General features: G+C 44.4%; 2 protein-coding genes across 2 annotated transcripts in view; both read right to left on the bottom strand.

The window, feature by feature from the left end:
- LOC133123832 (fucolectin-1-like) overlaps positions 1 to 20731 on the bottom strand; it is a 128437-nt gene that overhangs the window by 87332 nt on the left and 20374 nt on the right. The window lies entirely within an intron of this gene.
- On the bottom strand, positions 12414 to 17479 carry LOC133133839 (fucolectin-1-like). The gene is made up of 5 exons (XM_061250082.1): positions 17468 to 17479; positions 15333 to 15415; positions 14714 to 14796; positions 13874 to 14168; positions 12414 to 12579 (listed from the first exon to the last, which is right to left on the bottom strand). Exons 3-5 carry the CDS (start codon positions 14793 to 14795, stop codon positions 12414 to 12416), a joined length of 543 nt encoding a protein of 180 aa, XP_061106066.1. The 5' UTR covers position 14796; positions 15333 to 15415; positions 17468 to 17479.

Genomic DNA, 20731 nt, shown 5'->3' with positions numbered 1-20731 from the left:
CAATGGGAGAAACCAAATTGCCTAATAGGCTTCTTTTGGGCTCATAAACTAAAATAAAAAATAAAAAAAGTTTAAAAACAAAAATGACATTTCTCATTACATTACACTGCATTGCATTGGCTTAAAGACACTATTATCCTGACTTACAGAAGTGAAGAACATCAGCGTAACTCTAGAATAGTCATACACTTACTTGTGCAATGCCAAACTTCATCCATAAGACGTCAGTCCATCTGCTGGTCAGGAGTCATGACTATGACCTCCAAGTGCTCAGGTTTAAACTGTGGATCCATTTTAACAGAAAACTGCATAAAATTAGTTTTTATTTCTGTTGCATTTTCAAAAAATAACTGCACTTGCCTGCAGCACTACATTGCACTCATCCTAGATCATCTGTTGTTTAAAAAAGCGCCTTATTTTTGCATGACTTGGATGGAAGACCCGTGATTGTCCAACACAGTCAGAACAGATGCTCTTATTTTTAGAGATGAAAATTATAATGATGTTCCAGCAAGCGCCCCAAGTTCCACATCCCACAGGCCAGAGTCATTCCAAACTGCACCCTCGGTCAGGACTGATCTCAGGTCAGCGCTCAGCGGTGGGAACGGGACAGCGGCTGCTCCCTACACCCCCATCCACTGATCTGGAGTCAGCGCTGCAGAGCGACAGTGCGAAGAACGTCTGGACATGGGTTTGGAATGCAGCCCTCATCTCCCTCTGGAGCGTAAACAGAGCGGTGCTCCGGGGAACGCCACTCCAGCTCCTGCCCGCTGTATTGTCCCCGGATGAGACCGGGCCGCTTATTCCCCCAAACCTGATTGTGCAGGCTGGATCGTCCATATCAGAGTGTAAAATTGGAATTCATAACTGGTCGGGCTGGGGCACATTCTCCAATAGCAGGATATGGCATGGCAATCAAAACATATCCAATAACATTCTCCATCCACATTCTCCTTCACCCATGGTGAGGTCACAAACAGGCGATTTGAACGTTGCTAACTGAACATTCTAATGCTGCTGATGTAACAATCACTGCTGGTGACTGAAAGCAACGGAGCTCTAGAACACTGGAACCTTGGAATTGGAATTTTTTTAATTTAAACATTCCAAAGAGCCGACTCTTCCAAAGGATGGACAAAAAACAACAGCAAAGCAACAAGATTCCCTCATACCCTCTCAGTAACAGGTAGCCCACAGGAGCCCACATGCATGGGACAGTGGGGTAGACAGGCATCGAACATCAGAAGGTCAATGAGCACTTTGACAGGATTCCTTTTCTCACAACACAGTAGCAGTTTGTGCACACGGGCCACTAGCATCTGCTGCTAGACTGCCAGCTAATCTCCTCTCTGTGTAGGTTTGGGGGTGTTGGGGGTGTTGAGTGGGTGGTGGTTGGGGTTGGGGACTGAAACATTTCCTTTCTAACACTCAGCAATTATAATTACAATTACAACCACAACCACCCCCAGTCCCTATCCCCTCCATCTCCACTTACGTTTTGACGTGCGTTTGTTTTGGCCCGCTGTGTGACCACAGCATGAAGGGGTGGGGGGGTGGGATCTCTGTGCCTGTGTGCTCAGGTGTACCGGGGGGTTGGGTTTCGGGTTGGGGGGTGGGATCTCTGTGCCTGTGTGCTCAGGTGTCCCGGGGGGGTGGGTTTCGGGTTGGGGGGTGGGATCTCTGTGCCTGTGTGCTCAGGTGTCCCGGGGGGTTGGGTTTCGGGTTGGGGGGTGGAATCTCTGTGCCTGTGTGCTCAGGTGTCCCGGGGGGTTGGGTTTCGGGTTGGGGGGGTGGGATCTCTGTGCCTGTGTGCGCAGGTGTCCCGGGGGGTTGGGTTTCGGGTAGGGAGGGGGGGGGTGCACGCCCCCCTCCCAGTCCTCCGCTTGAACGCATAGGTGGGAAAAAAGGCACAAAAATGAAAGGTGTGGAATGAGCTGGAGAGGGATGATCTCTGAACAGGAGGAGAGCAGTCAGTAAGAGCAGTCAGTAAGAGCGGTCAGTAAGAGCGGTCAGTAAGAGCGGTCAGTAAGAGTGGTCAGTAAGAGCGGTCAGTAAGAGCGGTCAGTAAGAGCAGTCAGTAAGAGCAGTCGTCTGGCAGTCGGAGGGTTGCCGGTTCTGATGAGCTGGTCAGCGCCTTGCATGGCAGCCAATCGCCGTCGGTGTATGAGTGTGTGTATGAATGGGTGAATGAGAAGCATCAATTGTATGGCGCTTTGGATAAAGGCGCTATATAAATGCCAACCAGAACCAGAGGAGGAGAGGGCTGATCTCTGAGCAGGAGGAGAGGGGTTGTCTCTGGGCAGGAGGAGAGGGGTTGTCTCTGGGCAGGAGGAGAGGAGATCTCTGAGCAGGAGGAGACTCTGACAGTTCCTGCCTAAATTGGGGAGAAGAGCGGTGGAGCAGGGGCCCGAGGCTCGTCTTAGGGACAGTGTTTATGTTCGTGATGTTCTGGCCGGCTCCAGCAGCCTGACAGGAGACAGCTTGGTCTCACGTGTGCGCTGAATATACGCCACCTTTCTGTCGTCAGGGAAAGCAAAAAAGCGAGTCTGGTGTTGGGCCTTCAACAACAACTTCCACTTCAGTGGTCTTCCTCCGTCTTTTTTTTCTGGTTAATAATGAACCAGACTGTTGACTTGGGCATGCCCAGGGATACTGCAATGATCCTGATTGATTGATTTTAATTTCTGAGCCTCCTGACGGCAGCTTAATTTGCATCTTCCTTGTGTTGTCACATCCCAAACACAATCTCCAAAGGCAATTACAAAGTCTAGAATCAAGGCGAGACATCAACAGCTCTCTTCTGCATTCACTAATGACACAAATTATGTCTATGAAGCCAATTCGAAAAATACTTTTTGTACCTTAGAAATTGGGGTACCATGTACAAAAGGTGCTAAGCGGTTCGTTCGTTCATAAACTCAAATTAAAACTCACGGTCTGCACTTCAACCTCATTGCCACTGATTCCTTTCAAACTCAAAGGGCTAGAGTAGAGAACCAAAATATGTGCCACTGTCCCATGAATTGTGGTGCTCGACGTATATCCCCTCTGTAATTAACGGCCGATTCTAACGCTACACGGAGCACGTCGTGGACGGCTGACAGGGAGAAGTCTGGAGTCTCCACTCATTGCAGAAACTACGTAGGAGTTGATCTATGGGCATAGTTTTCAATCAGCAAGAAAGTAAATATGCCGGGGATTACAAAGGCGACAGGATCTGAGAAACACTGAGAAACTGAGAAACTGAGAAACACCATAGTCAAAAATTATAGAAGCAAACAAACAGCCATTGCAGAAACTACGTATGAGCGATCTATGATCTACAGACATACATTTGACCCAGTTTGTGTCAGGTAGTCAATGACGGGGCCCCACTGGAAAACAAAGCCAATCACTGGACAACAGTAGATTTAGCCGTCACGAAACGCCCTTCTTTTGAGTAGCCACTCAATGGATATCGATAGATTACAAATACAAAGATTCACTCATTATCTTGCATTGTACTCGGAGTACTGTATTTAACTGTGAAAGGTCTTTACACAACGGTATTTTAATGTTAAAATATTTTAAGGCAAACTTTGAATGTTTATTGTATTTTATATTCTCTAAAACCATTGCCATAAGCTACCTCAACAGACCAGCGGTCTATGTGTGAGTTTTGTTTTATCAGCGAATCTGTGGGAAAATCTAGAGCAAACACTCAAAAAAGAGTGCCATCATTTTTCCCAGTTATTTCAAACAGGCTACCAACTACAGGTCAGCGTTCACGTTATACTATAAAGTATGAAGAGCCATAACAATACCAACTAGATTAGGTTATTTAGAGATTCAGGCTACCATACTTCAGCGATCATCACCTAAAGTGATTCTCGAACGGAGAGACACAGTCAACAAGTCTCTGTTCCGTACGCTGAACTACCATCGCCGTCTGCAGGTCGGGAGACGCAGAGTTTGCGAACAGGGCGGGATCTTGTGACTCACGGACTTCCTCGACGGCGTAGTAGCGCACAGGATCAGTATATCATTATTCGTCATTGTCGAAGGTTAGAGGGAAAGAGAAGAAAGCAGACGCATTGTACGCCCATTTGCCACTCGCAGTAGCGACCAGGCTTTGCACACCGCTGAGTTTGAATGTCTGGAGACGGTGCGCGAAACGGGAAGGGCTGCTTTTCCAAAGAGGAGCTGGCTGAAGTGTCTGACGTTTCACCGGGTAAGAAAAAACATCACATTTAATACTTTAAGGGAAAAAAGTTTGTTGTCACAATACTCGCAAAGATCATGTTTGATCGCTTATTATCTGTAGTATAGAAACGTTACATTTCTGGGGATCTGCAGGGGATCTGCAACACAGCCCTGGACTGGATCGAGCCCTACCTCTCAGGTCGCTCCTTCCAGGTTGCCTGGGCTGGTACAGTATTGACACCTCGGCCCCTTGCCACAGGAGTTCCCCAGGGCTCAGTCCTTGGCCCGCTTCATTTTTCCATTTACACTAAATCCCTTGGCCATTATTACTGCTCATGGTTTGTCTTATCATTGCTATGCTGATGACACCAAACTGTTTTCCTCCTCGAACCAGCTCCTGGTCCAAGTGATGGTACTGTCCCACCGGGACTACTGCAACTCTCTCTTGGCTGGCCTACTGGCCTCTGCCATCAGACCTCTCCAACTCATCCAGAATGCAGCAGCTCGTCTGGTCTTCAACCTTCCCAGATGCCTCCAACATCACCCCCTGCTCACTTCCGTCCCCTGGCTGCCTATCATGGCTCGCATCAAATTAAAAGCATCAAAAAAAAAAAAGAAAAGAAAAAAGATCATCAGCCCCTACACCCCTGCCAGACCTCTCCGTCCGGCCTCCACGGGCTGCCTGGCGCCTCCCCCTCTCCGCACTTCCATCGCCCGCTCACGACTGCTGTCTGTTCTGACTCCACGGTGGTGGAACAACCTCCCCGTGGAGGTCAGAACAGCAGAGACTTCTTCAAGCGCAGACTGAAGACGCACCTCTTCTAGCTGCAACTCTCTCCTCCCCTCCCGACAATCTCTAATCAACTGTTAGCTGTTTAGCTATTCTTATTGCTGCTATGTAAGCTGTTTATTGTTGTCCCTACATGAGTGCATATTATTCTTTAGCATTGTGTTTTGTAAAACAGTTTTATAGATGTCATCGGCCTTATCGTATCTTATTGTATTGTCAGCACTTGAAACTGTACTTCCCTCTACGGTCTTTCAGCGCACATGTCCCTGGTTATGGGTATGCATTTTGTTGTACGTCGCTCTGGATAAGAGCGCCTGCCAAATGCCAATAATGTAATGTAATGTAGGGGGGTAGTTGGGGCAGTAAGTGATGACCTCATTGCAGGGAACAGGGGCTCAGACAGGGAGGGGTGGGGCCAGACTCTGGTTTAAAACAACATCCCACAGGTGAGAAAGATCCGTGCTGTAGATCACCTTTCCCTCCTAAAAACTCTCTCACACCCAAGCCGCTTTGCAGCTTCGCCAGAGTCAATACTGGGCCCATCTGGAAACCCTTATAAAACAGTAGACAAATGAATTCCGGCCCGTATACTTTTGTTTATGTATATGCATATGGGTGTATGTATACAAATGTCTATGTATGTGTACTTGTACTGTATATATGGGTGATAATAGTTTGAAGCATAAGTACAAATACACTAATAAATATGAAATTACAAATTGGAACACCACCCAAATCAGGAGCCTTTCCGCTACACACTCTCTCCCTCTCTTTCCCCGACTTAAAAATGACCTTTAACCTTACAGAAAGTCACACTGGCCTGCACTGGATTTGGAGTGGGTTTATTTACTACATTCATTCCATTTTTTTTACAGTGAAATTTTCTATCAATGCAGTCGCAGGATATACCATTAAAACTCAAGTTCTATCTCTATGAACTGTCTAACAATGCCAATGTTTTAGCAATGATGGCTCCTTATTTTGTAACATGCGGGGAAGCAAAACAAGCTTTGGGCAGTCCCCACCTTTGATTGTTTTGGAAATCCGCATACGGCATGAATCATGGTAAAGTCAGTATGCTTTTCAGAGCAAGCATCCAGTGTACAAAACCCAGAGCAGTTTTAAGGAAACATTTTGTGGGAAGGTGCTAGGAATTATCACTGTTGTCTGTTTCCTAAACACAATATACACGCTAAAGGTTGTAGAGGCTCTCTGGAACAAGACGAGACCAGCTAAAGGTTTCTCAGAGCAGTGCAAGCAACGACTCAACCATCCATTACAATACATTCTATTTAGCAGATGCTGTTATCCCAAGCAACGTACAAAACCATGCATATAAAGGACATTTGAACATACAGAGCAGGTTGGATAAGCTACAAATCACACAGAAACCACTGTATAGCCATGAACATCATTTCCAGTACACATGGCAAATAGGCCAAGGAATTAGGACCAAGACAGTACACAGAAATACAAATGCAAATACAATATAAATACAAATACAACTGCAACTATATTAGACTACAATGTAGTTTGCATGTGCATGTGTGTTTGTGTGTGTGTGCGTGTGCATCTGCAGAGTGTCTGTGTGTTCATGCATGCCTGTGCGTGAGTGTGTGTGTGTGTGTGTGTGTGTTATAGTATCCAAAATAGACAATCGCTGTGGATGGGTTGATGATACATACATAGAGCGGGTATTGTCATTCAATCAGAAACTCAATTTTTCAAACCTTTTCATACAGCCCTCAGATGACACAAAGTAAAAAAAGAAAAGAAAAAAGCCAAAATAATGAAAGCTGGCATGTATGAATTTTGCCATCTCTCTCTCCCTCTCCATCACTCTCTCTCTCCCTCTCCATCACTCTCTCTCTCTCTCTCCCTCTCTCTCTGCTGTAATCCAGCCCAGTGAGTTGGGTGAGGCTGCACACATGCTTGTCTCCTGCTGTAATGTGTTCCTGTATAAAGATTATTTCCTTTATTTTCTAATGTGAGCCAGGAGGAATACTATTACACAGTACTGCTGGGGACTCTCACACGCACACACACACTGAGACAGGCACACACACACAACACTGAGACAGGCACACACACACACACACACACACACACACACTCACTCACACACACACAACACTGAGGCAGGCATACACACACACACACACAACACTGCGACAAGCACACACACACACACTCACTCACATACACACACAACACTGAGGAAGGCATACACACACACACACACACACACACACAACACGCGCACACACTTGCATGCATGCACACACAGAGACACACACACATGCATAATCCAGACACTGTCTCTCCATAGCATTCTGCATTCTCCCCCCTGAGCACCAACATAAACACATCTGCCCCCCCCCCCCCCCCCCCCCCATTAACCCACCACCAATGCTCCCCTACTGCCCCCTAACAAAAATGCTTTGAGCATATTACTAGCTTCTCTCCATTGGCTACCCATTACATTTCACATTGTTTTCAAAGTAGTGCTCCTCACATTTAAGGAATGGGCTTGCCCTTCCCTATCTTAAAGGTACAATAGGTAAGATTTGTGTGTTAAAACATTGTTACAAGACCATTGTAAATCCCTTCCTATCATTGAAAAAGGCTCACTGACATGTTGACTCGCCCTCTACCGGGTTTCAAAATATGCAGTGACTGGCCGGCACTCTGTACCAACACATCTATAGCTGTACAATAATTCAAGCTCATTGGTTGAAAATTGGTTCTAACTGCCACAGCCAAAGGAGTTTCAACCTCAGCGCGTTCACGGGGAAGGGGGAGGGATAGGAAGGGATAGGAAGGGTGTGAAGATGGCGTGCATCACTATCACATTCTCGGCCGGTTTAAGGGATCAGGGATCTCCACAGGAACCAAGACTGAATTCAGGTTTCACACGTAATAGACCAGGGCTTCAAAACTCCAGTCCCGCAGAGCCCCAGTGTCTGCTTGGTTTCGCTGCGTTTCAGCAAATGCATAAAATATAGGCCTCTGTCCCCTGGTGCTTTAATTATCATTTAAAAATACTTAAGTTTCTGCCCATAGAAAATGTTCCTTGTAAAGAGCAATCGGGTGTAGTCTGTCATTGGTTAATTTTAGTATTTAGTATTACTGGCGTCCTCTGCAGGCTAAATAACGTGTTTACAACCCGGATTAACAAGGAGTAAATGGAGCATATATACTTATACTGTACATGTCTATGGGTTTGAAAGAGTTGGGCTGCACAATGAAGTAATGTGACATTTTTGTACTCCTGCGAAGTACAGGTACTAGAGATGACGGAAAACTTATATTCAAAATTAAGGATCAGAAATTAACACTGAAGTAACAATGGAACTGTACTCCTGAAATCTGCACTTGCGGCAAACCCCGGCAAAATCCTAACGTCAGTGTTAGCTATTGAACTGTTAACGTTCACTGAAACAGTGGCTAAAGCTGGCAAGCTTGTTAGCTACCATAATGGCTGATTTTTTAATTAGGCTACTTTTAAAACGTGGCTAAAACCGAACGTCATATTCTTTAAAATAAATAGCAAATAACCACACTAGTGACTTTTAGTTTTATTTAATTGTTGTAATTACATGTTGTACATATAATTTAATAGTCACGGTTTCGCTTGGCATTTTGGCCGGGTTTAAGGTTCGCTAACTAGCTTGCTAGCTTCCAACCAGTAACGTTAGCTACCTGCTGTCGACGGAGGGAGCTAATGTGGCACCGATATTAGGACCAGTATGAAATTGCGAGACAGAATGCTTGTGAGATCTGTAACTACGCGAGGCTGGATGGTCCAGCAGTGTGTCTCCCGCAAAGTTTAAATTAAACTAAACAGCGCCTACGGCTATCGTGGTACCCGGCTTCAGTAGCCAACCTGTGCTTGTCGCTGCTAGCGATAGCTAACGTAACTCACGTCCGTTTGTTTATTGAAGTTACCTTCGAACCTGGGGGATACGAGAGTGAATTTGAAGCGAGAGAAGTAAAGGGACCACCTAGCGTGTCGTAGGTTCAGACGTTTGACCGTCCGTATATACTCCAGGTTAAGGCGATCAGCTAGCACTGTCAGGCTTACAACATATCCTTGTAGTCTATCCTATAGTTGAGGTGCAGGAGTGGGTGGCTTGCATAAGCTCTAGAGTTTCTGGTGGATTTAGCAGTCAGTGCTGTCACAGGATTATTGTTGGTAGTGCTGTGTTAAACTGAACCAGTCATGGTCTGGGGGTGACTGTCTCAAGCCTGCCCTCATGGCACAGTGTTTGTTTCCCTGCCACTGCCTCTGTTTCCCTGAGCTATGCTGCCATAGCCTTATTCTGCCTCTGTTTCCCTGAGCCATGCTGCCATAGCCTTATTCTGCCTCTGTTCCCCTGAGCCATGCTGTCATAGCCTTATTCTGCCTCTGTTCCCCTTAGCCATGCTGCCATAGCCTTATTCTGCCTCTGTTTCCCTGAGCCATGCTGCCATAGCCTTATTCTGCCTCTGTTCCCCTGAGCCATGCTGCCATAGCCTTATTCTGCCTCTGTTCCCCTTAGCCATGCTGCCATAGCCTTATTCTGCCTCTGTTCCCCTTAGCCATGCTGTCATAGCCTTATTCTGCCTCTGTTCCCCTTTGCCATGCTGCCATAGCCTTATTCTGCCTCTGTTCCCCTTAGCCATGCTGTCATAGCCTTATTCTGCCTCTGTTCCCCTTTGCCATGCTGCCATACCCTTATTCTGCCTCTGTATCCCTGAGCCATGCTGCCATACCCTTATTCTGCCTCTGTATCCCTGAGCTATGCTGCCATACCCTTATTCTGCCTCTGTTCCCCTGAGCTATGCTGCCATAGCCTTATTCTGCCTCTGTTTCCCGCAGCTATGCTGCCATAGTCTTATTCTGCCAGGGTTCTCCTTCCCGTACGTACCTCTCTCTCCTACTGTGATTGATAAATTACCTGAACCCCCTAACAATGTTACTTTCCTCTGCTCCCCACTCCCTGCACCTGCCCAGAGCTCTAGCCCACCTTTACCTCTGCTTGGACTTTTAATTAATTTGGAATTCATTCGGATGCACTAATTCATCTGTTTATTTTTACAACCATTTTTCCAAAAATACGATGTCAACTTGGGGTAGATGGGTTCCCCCTCTGAGTCAGGTTCTGCTTAAGGTTTCTTCCTGTCAGCCAGCTTTGTGACAAAGCCCCTTTGTTAAAAGCACTATGCAAATAAAAATTGATTGATTTTGGGGACACTTCAGGACATCCATCCATCCATTATCTGAACCCGCTTATCCTGATCAGGGTTGCAGGGGGGCTGGAGCCTATCCCAGCATACATTGGGTGAAAGGCAGGAATACACCCTGGACAGGTCGCCAGTCTATCGCAGGGCACACACACCATTCACTCACTCATACCTACGGGCAATTTAGACTCTCCAATCAGCCTAACCTGCATGTCTTTGGACTGTGGGAGGAAACCCACGCAGACACTGGGAGAACATGCAAACTCCGCACAGAGAGGCCCCGGCCGACGTGGATTCGAACCCAGGACCTCCTTGCTGTGAGGCGGCAGTGCTACCCACTGCACCATCCGTGCCGCCCACTTCAGGACAGTGTTTGGGAAATCTAATGTCTAGACTTCTCTTCTTTAAAGTCTTAAACCATGCATGTGCAGTAAATCGTTTTTGAGATATTTACAGCTTTATAGGACTAGCACAAAACAGTTAGATATAATTGCCCTCTTGGGGGGCAAAGTGGAAACGGTTAATCATCTTAATGCAAAAGTGTTGAAGTAAATGGGAAATTTATTATTGAACAAACTGCAGCAAAAAACCCTGAACACATTGCGTCAGTAGTCCTATCTGTCTTGTCAGTTAGAAGCCAAATTTATATTTGAAAGAGTTTCAGTGTATGCATCAGAAATAAATAATAGCCTAAGTAGGCTGGCTTATAGCCTCTGGTTTGGTAAATAGCCTCAGTCAGTCACAATTAAAGCAGAAAATGTTCAAGCAAGTAATTTCTTCATTTTCTCTTTACTTTTTGCACCAGATTTATACCAGATGAATTCCTGCCTGGCTTGGAACACATGTTGGCTAGCAGACACAACAGCGACTGGTCTCAGGCATGTTTTGTCTCACAGAAACAGAAAAGGCAGCCCCATATCTGCTCGTAGGTGTACCCTTTGGAACGCCCACTCATTCCACTTCTGGCCCAGAGTGAAGGCTTTTAAATACCGCAGAATGGGAGGCACGCCCAAAAAACCGGAAACTGATTAATCAACCCCCACTCATTCCGCTTCTGGTGCATGCCAAAAACAAAAGGTTACTTCACAATTCAAGCAGCAGTGCAAGTTTGACTTGCAAGTGTAGCATTATGCAAGTGAAGTATTGTGCATGAGAGGTGTTGGAAACACGGACCATTACCACAACAGTTTGATATAAAGCATTAACAAAATATTAGTCTGAAGTTTTGGCAGAAAACTGATTGTCCCTGCGAGGAAGCTAAGACTTGGTCATATTTTCCAGCAGGACAACAACTCCAAAGATACATCACTATCCACACAGAAATGATGAAGTGAAAACAACATATAAAGTAATGAACCAGGAGTGCCAATAATTGTGAAATCAGTTTTTTTGGGGAAACACATTTTTTTATTTGAATAATGTAAGACTTTTGTTGATTCCATTGAATCATTAATAATACTTTACACTTGTTGGAAAACATTAACAGATAATGTTAATGTAAATAACATTGTATTATTGTATTATTTGTTCGTTTGCAGTGTTTGTGTATGTACTGTAGGAAGCCACTGTTTACACTTCCTTACATTAACGGGGGCTTGTGAGTTATGTATTGAAACACACAAAGCTGGGACTGTGTTCACATAGTGCAGCTTTCAGAGGCCTGTATGTAATAGCAGACTGCTGAACTCAAACAACCCCACTGTGGCACACAGATCATTGTGAACAATACAGTAAACAGAGCGCTGTAATACAATTCAGATTTTTGCTGCTGTTGTTGCCTATCCACTTTGAGGTTTGACGCATTGTGTGTTCAGAGATGCTCTTCATCATACCACTATTGTAATGCATGGTTATTTGCGTTACTGTCACATTCATGTCAGCTACATTTTATGCTATATGAATATATTATTATTATTATTATTATTATTATTATTATTATTATTATTACGACTGAATGAAGTGCTCAGTGATTTAACCCTGGGGACCCAATCAGCACACACAACATGTAAGTCAATGCTTTAAATGATATGTTTATTTGACGCGCTACAAAGAAAATCAATCAATAAACTGACTTAGAGAAAGAACAGGAGTGCAAGTGTTCAGCAAGTGTTGCGTACATGAAAAGCAGGAAATAAAACTTGATCCCAAAATTGATTTCTTTACCCAATTTCTTACATACTACACCGGGCTAAAGTGACCAGCCTTAAATGTGGTATCAGCCACAAAAGTTAGCAGGAGGAAGCAAAGCATTCACTTCCACTTCACAGAGATGAAGGTAGTTCTTTCCTGGAAGATGCACCGTCACATAGCGTCCCACCATTAGCCCGGGACAGGGAAAGGTTTTAGTCTCTCCTGCTCTCATAGTTTCAATCTTGCTGCACCTGCAAGAGGGAACAGAACAAAGTTGCTAAGTGGCTCATTGACTTTGGTCTTATTTTGAATAATAATTGTCGAATTATTAATAGTCCTAACTATGAATATGATGCTGCCTCAGTTACAGTAGCAAGCGTGTGATGAGGGGGAAGCTTATCATGCGGATGGGCTGGTAATGGAAATGATCTGTCAGTGTGGGCCGGTCTGTACTCTGGTCTGTACTGCAGAGTTAAAGTGTGGGCAGGTCTGTCCTCTGGTCTGTACTGCAGAGTTAAAGTGTGGGCAGGTCTGTACTCTGGTCTGTACTGCAGAGTTAAAGTGTGGGCAGGTCTGTACTCTGGTCTGTACTGCAGAGTTAAAGTGTGGGCAGGTCTGTACTCTGGTCTGTACTGCAGAGTTAAAGTGTGGGCAGGTCTGTACTCTGGTCTGTACTGCAGAGTTAAAGTGTGGGCAGGTCTGTCCTCTGGTCTGTACTGCAGAGTTAAAGTGTGGGCAGGTCTGTACTCTGGTCTGTACTGCAGAGTTAAAGTGTGGGCAGGTCTGTCCTCTGGTCTGTACTGCAGAGTTAAAGTGTGGGCAGGTCTGTACTCTGGTCTGTACTGCAGAGTTAAAGTGTGGGCAGGTCTGTCCTCTGGTCTGTACTGCAGAGTTAAAGTGTGGGCAGGTCTGTACTCTGGTCTGTACTGCAGAGTTAAAGTGTGGGCAGGTCTGTCCTCTGGTCTGTACTGCAGAGTTAAAGTGTGGGCAGGTCTGTACTCTGGTCTGTACTGCAGAGTTAAAGTGTGGGCAGGTCTGTCCTCTGGTCTGTACTGCAGAGTTAAAGTGTGGGCAGGTCTGTACTCTGGTCTGTACTGCAGAGTTAAAGTGTGGGCAGGTCTGTCCTCTGGTCTGTACTGCAGAGTTAAAGTGTGGGCAGGTCTGTACTCTGGTCTGTACTGCAGAGTTAAAGTGTGGGCAGGTCTGTCCTCTGGTCTGTACTGCAGAGTTAAAGTGTGGGCAGGTCTGTACTCTGGTCTGTACTGCAGAGTTAAAGTGTGGGCAGGTCTGTCCTCTGGTCTGTACTGCAGAGTTAAAGTGTGGGCAGGTCTGTACTCTGGTCTGTACTGCAGAGTTAAAGTGTGGGCAGGTCTGTACTCTGTGCTGTTGGCAGCACTCTCTCTCTCTCTGAAGGACATACTTATCTGCTCTGCCCCAAATAGAAAGAGGGCATTGCAGAGGTGAGACAGACATTATGAAGATGACCAGGCATTTCAAAAAAGTGTTTGTGAATATGAGGCTCTGCGTGTAAAGATGGCTACTGACCGTGCATTATTGATGCCGTTGTTCTCCAGGGAGTCACCGATGAGGATCTGAGTTCCATTGATCCTGTCTCCACAGCAGTCTCCTCTGTTGGTGATGGTGACAGAGGTGATTAAGTAGGACCTCAGCAGGTCCACCCTCCACCAGGAGTTGTGGCCGATTGAGGTGTGGGCACAGGACCCATGGTGGAAATCAGGATCTCGGTTTCCATCAATGGCATTGGCTGCCAGGCTGAACACTACCTCAAAGCCTGGTAGAAGCCCTGATTGAGTGGCCTTGCCGCGTAAAGCCACGTTCTCTGCAGGGGGAAATGAACACAACTGAGCCAACATGGCTGTAAAATGCTGTTACTTTATTAGCACCCTGGACAAACCCTGTGTCCTGTGCAACTGCAGCAGTACTGTGAAATTACCCATCATGCCTTTGGGTGTTCAGCCAAATTCTCCACGGCAGAGGCTGTAAGTCACTTTCATTGGGTTTATGAGTTGGAGGGAAAGGTTTGTCAAGCATAATATGAGTCTGATATATGAAGCTGGCTTTCATGCTTAACTGTTCGGTGAACCAATATCATGAAGTTTAATTCCGCAAGGTAAGATATTTCTTTAGTTCAATTATGTCACAAACAATATTATCTGAATTGAATTGCACTTATAGTTAACTGATGGTAAAAACACTTTGCCTTTGGTCAACATCTCGCTCTGAACATTAATTTCAGATAAATGATCCAAATAGATGTACATGTTAAAGGATAAAGATTGATGAAGGCTTTTTCAGAGAAACACCTGTATGCTTTCATGTACAGGTGGTTTCTATGGCAGTGCATGTGCATGGGGTGAAGTGTACCTTCTGTAAATCCTGGAGGAACTGAGCCTGGCTTGACAGCTGAAAGTGCCAAGATCTGAACAAGTAAGATTATCACCTTCATCCTGGAAAAGAGGGGAGAGATTGTAGAGCAGAGATCAACCAAGCCAGTACATTTTGGAATTATTCTGGGGAAAATGTACATCTTAAAACAAATATTGAGTTGACGTGGTTCTACATGGTGCTTCCTCAATTTCAGAGATTTCAAACAGAAATTTCAAACAGATTTTTCTTCCAATGCAAAGCATTATGAAGATAATGTGTGCTAGCTAACTTAGCTTAGGTAACCAGATAGCCAGCATGAACCACCAATGATGAGAACATTGAAGGAACATTGAACATACAAAAGATTTTTACAAAGAGATGAATTCAATGTGAAGATCACAGGTTACCCCATTTAGGGTTAAGCAATTTGTAAACATAGGACACAGCATTGTGTCATGGCTACATTTTCTCAGAGAAGTAAACAGTGAAATCGAGTCCAACTAATGTTCAATAAAATGTTTGAAAGCTTACAAAAGCTTCATCATTCATTTTTGAAAGATTGCTAATAGAGAGATTTTCAGGTGGATCTGCAGGTAGATCTAGTCTGTAAACTCACCTGTCAGTAAGGTAGCAGGTTCCCAGGTAGATCTAGTCTTTCAAGAGTTTACACTGTGGTTTCTTGCGTTTTTATAAGCCCAGCTGTAACGAAAATGTTCTAGGTTCATAACAAGCAGCGTACATGTGATATATTGATTACAGGCAGTATTTATATATATATATATATATATATATATATATATATATCCATCCCATCCATCCATTATCTGAACCCGCTTATCCTGAACAGGGTCGCAGGGGGGCTGGAGCCTATCCCAGCATACATTGGGCGAAAGGCAGGAATACACCCTGGACAGGTCGCCAGTCCAGCGCAGGGCACACACACCATTCACTCACACACTCATACCTACGGGCAATTTAGACTCTCCAATCAGCCTAACGTGCATGTCTTTGGACTGTGGGAGGAAACCGGAGTACCCGGAGGAAACCCACGCAGACACGGGGAGAACATGCAAACTCCGCACAGAGAGGCCCCGGCCGACGGGGATTCGAACCCAGGACCTCCTTGCTGTGAGGCGGCAGTGCTACTCACTGCGCCATCCGTGCCGCCTATATATATATATACAGTATATAATATATATATATATATATAAACCAGGGGGTCAGTCCAACAAGGCAGAGGTACTGATATCCACAACAACCAAAGAAGAATCCAGGGAAGCAGACAGGGGTCAAAACCAGAAATCCAGATAAACAAGGGCAAGGACTCAGGGGCAAGGGCAAGGGCAAGGGCAAGGGCAAGGGTAAGGGCAAGGGCAAGGGCAAGGGCAAGGGCAAGGGCAAGGGCAAGGGCAAGGGCAAGGAAACAAGGAGGCTAGAACTGGGGGAAGGAATAAAGGGCTCGGGACTCAGAAAACAGGACAAGACGAACTAGCAGTGTGCAACTGAAAAGGACAGGTATAAATACACAGGGGAATGAGTCAAACTAGGCCAGGCATGGGAGTGAGGGCGGTCTAACAAATAAACATCAGGTGAGACACATGAAAGGGTAATAGGACAATAACGAGGGGGAAACGAAAACGCGGACTGGATTCACAAAGACACACATGTAATACAAACGGCTCCGGACTAGAGAGTAGACAATTGCAAAGAGTCAGGAGATGCAGAGATACAGAGAGACAGGTGCGAATACTTCGCTGAAACTAAGCAAGTAATCAGTGATAGAATAGGGAGGCGGAGTTACAGAACAGAATTGAAACTGGAGATGCATTAGTAAGGTAGTTAAGTGATTTAAATAAAAAATTCCCAAAACCTTTATTTCTAAGCATACTGAATAATAATAAAATGTTTAGAGAATATATTTAGATGCCCACGAACATGGAAATATTCAATCCAAAATATTTTTTTTGTTGTTAAACATCAACTTTTTTTGGCATAAAATCTCAAGAAGTGTTTTTGAAATGTTACGCAGGCGAAAAAATGCTGTGTTGTTTTATGCAAGCCTAACAAATTATACACCGTTGGAAATGTAACGTGATTCGCTAAAATAGTCATCACTTCAATAACATGCCGGTAGTCAGTTCTTTGATGAGCTGAAATTATACTGAATTATCTTACACACGGATGGGGGTAACAAATTTCTCTGCAACTATGTTACATTTTTCCTGTGCGACATGGCTCAGGCAGTAAGAGCAGTCGTCTGGCAGTCGGAGGGTTGCCGGTTCGATCCCCCGCCTGGGCTGTGTCGAAGTGTCCCTGAGCAAGACACCTAACCCCCAAATGCTCCTGACGAGCTGGTCGGGGCCTTGTATGGCAGCCAATCACCGTCGGTGTGTGTGTGAGTGTGTGCATGAATGGGTGAATGGAGAAACATCAATTGTACAGCACTTTGGATAAAGGCGCTATATAAATGCCTGCCAGTGACAAATGGACGGTTGTAGTTGGGCATGTTTGTGAGAGCCAATACAATGGATAAACTAACTATATAACATTATTACCACTACTAAACACTGCACACCCTGTTTCCATCAGATACCCATGAAACCTGGGAATGTCATTTAAACTAAACTCGGAGCAGTGCAAGATAGTACACTGGATGATTTTTCCAAACCTGCATAAATTCATATCACATTAATAACTTGAAAATCCAGATCGAACGGAAGCCCCATAAATGACACATATGAGAAAGCTTACCTTGATCTCAGCAGAGACTCTGATATCGATGTGTGGTCTGTGCTCATTATATAGGCGATATGTTGACCCATTGTGTATCTAAGCTTTGGCAGATAGATATAATATTTGTTCAGTTGAGCTTTGACTATGCATTATTCTTCAGAAAAGTAACCCGAGACAGGAGATCCGGGCTGGGAGCTGGTGAATGAGTTTATTATTTTGAGCCTTTAATCCAACCCTTACACAACCTGTGGCAAGGAGATATTTGTTTAAGTCTTCAATTGCACTTTGAGTTTATGCAAATTCAGACAAATAACAGGACATTTTTTGCATTAGAAATTGTGATTCATGGTGGTCCCTATGTTTAGGTAAAATGGACTGCCTTGAAACCCTCTTGATCAAGAGTTACCATGGTTAAATGGTACCATTTGATTTATGACCATTTGAATGTGTTATTTTGGTTGTAGGGGGCATTTTTCTAACAAAGATAACTTTTGACCAATAACACCTGTAAGGGTAATTTTCTTAATTGATTCTTAATTGACAAGGTGTGTTAACATAAAGACAATTACATGATTACAAATAACCTTTTAGTGATAATCCTTATTACTATTAGACCACTTTCTGAATTAAGTGCTTACTATGAGTCTTTCTCTGTCTCTCTCCAGCAGACAGACAGCCTTTGACCTTAAGGTCTCTGCTTCTCAGCTAGCACATTCTGGTCTTACAGCAAGGTCAACAAGGGGTATTCAGAAGACAAATTACTGATAAATGTTCGTGGCCAGCTTCATGTCTTTTTGTTTTGGTAAAGCCCCCCCTTCTGGAAAAGTGTGTATAAGAGTCGTATTATGTCTGATTCAAATCAGAAAGCCGGTAAGCTTTCTCACTTTCTGTCATTTCTTTGCAAATAAATACGAAAGTTAAACTCAAGTATAGCTATTAATGTTTTTTACTGGATCTGTTTCATCGGACAATTCTCACCTGTGATATCTTATTTGTGCATTTTTCCCTGCACACACCACATATACTATGGTTCATAATGTATAAAACAAAAATCCACAGACAATTTATTATAGGAATATTAGTTCTGATATTAGTCCTTAATAGTCAGCTAATGTAATGAACAAGAACAAGAGACAATTGATACCTGATTGTGTAGGCTGCAGTTCCTTCATTTTTGGCAAAACATAATAACATAGCAGCATTTTTTACTCATCTGTCCATATAACATAATCCAAAAAGGCCTGGGGATCATCCAGGCACTCTGTTTGCGAATGTGAACTGAGCATTTAGGTTTCTTTCGGTCTTTTGCTTCTCTCCCATGAAGACCATTTTGCCCAGTCTATTTCTAATTGTGGAGTCAAGAACACTGGCCTTAGCTGAGGCTACAGAGGCCTGCAGGTCTTTGCATGTTCTTCTGGGATCTTGTGTGACTTCCTGGATGAGTCATCGCTGGGTCCATTTGTCTGGCCAGCCACTTGCCACAGATAATGACTCTCACCAGGAAGTTCACTGGACAAAGACGTTCAACATACAGCACACCAACCAGGACAAACAGAGAATGTTTGCCTCTGAAACATTCTGAAGAATTGACATGCCCCCATCTCAGATGGCATCACATGCCATATCTATCAGGTGATCTCCCTTTATTCAAGGTGTGAATCCACCTGCCAAATGCCAATAATGTAACTGTATACTTCCTCCAATGAAAACCAGATCACCTAGCATAGAAGCATTTGCCAAAATGATGCATAAGGTCATATATCACAGAAGACCTTGCTAATGACAATTCTACATACATCACCTGTAGAAATGTTGGTGTTATTTGTAAACTGGTAATCTCGATTGGTAACTTGTCCTGTAGCCGTGTGGACAACGATTCAAAGTTTTCAGCTGGAATGACAGAGTGGAATAATAAGGCTTGAAAAGACTGAAAACTCTGCCGTACAGACCGGAGTACAGACCTGCCCACACTTTAACTCTGCAGTACAGACCAGAGTACAGACATTGACTGAAAAGTTAAACATTTGAGTATACAGGGTGGCCTCTCCCAGGGTGACTCAACCATTGCATTACATTACATGGCATTTAGCAGATGCTCTTATCCAGCGCGACGTACAACGAAGTGCAAATCAAACACAACTGTGAAGAGGACCTGAGAGGACAGTACAGTTCCGAGTCCAAGTGTAAACATACAGATAATCAGAACCCTTGAAGTGTACAATCAACTTCCAAACTAGCATACCACAGTTGGCAGCCAGAATACAACAATACAACAGCCAATAAAAAACAACAATATCTATACAAGTAACAATATCTATACAATCTATACATAAATGCCATGACAGTCTAAGGCTAATCATGGTGGTGAGTTAGGGAGGGAGGGCGGCCTTTAGCGTAGTGGTTAAAGTACATGACTGGGACCGCAAGGTTGGTGGTTCTAATCCCAGTGTAGCCACAATAAGATCCGCAGAGCCTTTGGCCATTGAGCAAGGCCCTTAACCCTGCATTGCTCCAGGGGAGGATTGTCTCCTGCTTAGTCTAATCAACTGTACGCCGCTCTGGATAAGACCCAAAATGCCAATAATGTAATATACTGTATTCCAGCACATGGCACAATAGTGTGTAAGAAAGAAGTTGAAATTGTACAATTCTGGGCTGTAACATGAAGTAGGGATGTCTGTGGCTCAGTGGCTGTAGAACAGTTTAGCAGCAGCAAATATAGAGCTTGTGAATAGCATCACTGACTCCCCTGAATGAGTTCAGAAATAAATATCAAAGAACAGTGTCGTATCACATTAAAAACAAAAAGGTATGCAATTTATCACAACATTTCCTTAATAACGTTACATATTCACCTCACACAGGTTGCATGTGTTGTGGCTTTCTATTTCTCCATTCCCTATATAAAGGCAATGTGAGTGTCATTAATGATTACTAAATGTGCTATAAATCCTTTTGGCAGGCCTGCCACTCCCCACAGATAATGACTCTCACCAGGAAGTTTACTGAACAAGGCAGCATCAGTACACCAAAAAGGACTCAGCCAACACAAACGGAGAATGTTTGCCATCACATGTCATGTCTATCTGGTGACCTCCCTTTATTTATGGTGTCCAAGGTGTGAATCCAACGGTATACTTCCTCCAGTGAAACCGGATCACCTAGCTTTGCAGCAGCAGCGAGAGGCCAGAGAAGCATTTGCTGAAATGATGCATAAGGCAGTATATCACAGATGACCTTGCCGATGACCATTGTGGAATGTGAACAGAGAATGTGGAATGA

This window comes from Conger conger, chromosome 1 (genome assembly GCF_963514075.1).
Source record: "Conger conger chromosome 1, fConCon1.1, whole genome shotgun sequence".
Lineage (NCBI taxonomy): Eukaryota > Metazoa > Chordata > Actinopteri > Anguilliformes > Congridae > Conger > Conger conger.
The sequence above is the reverse complement of the archived record's forward strand: the minus strand, read 5'-3'. Positions and strand labels throughout refer to the sequence as shown.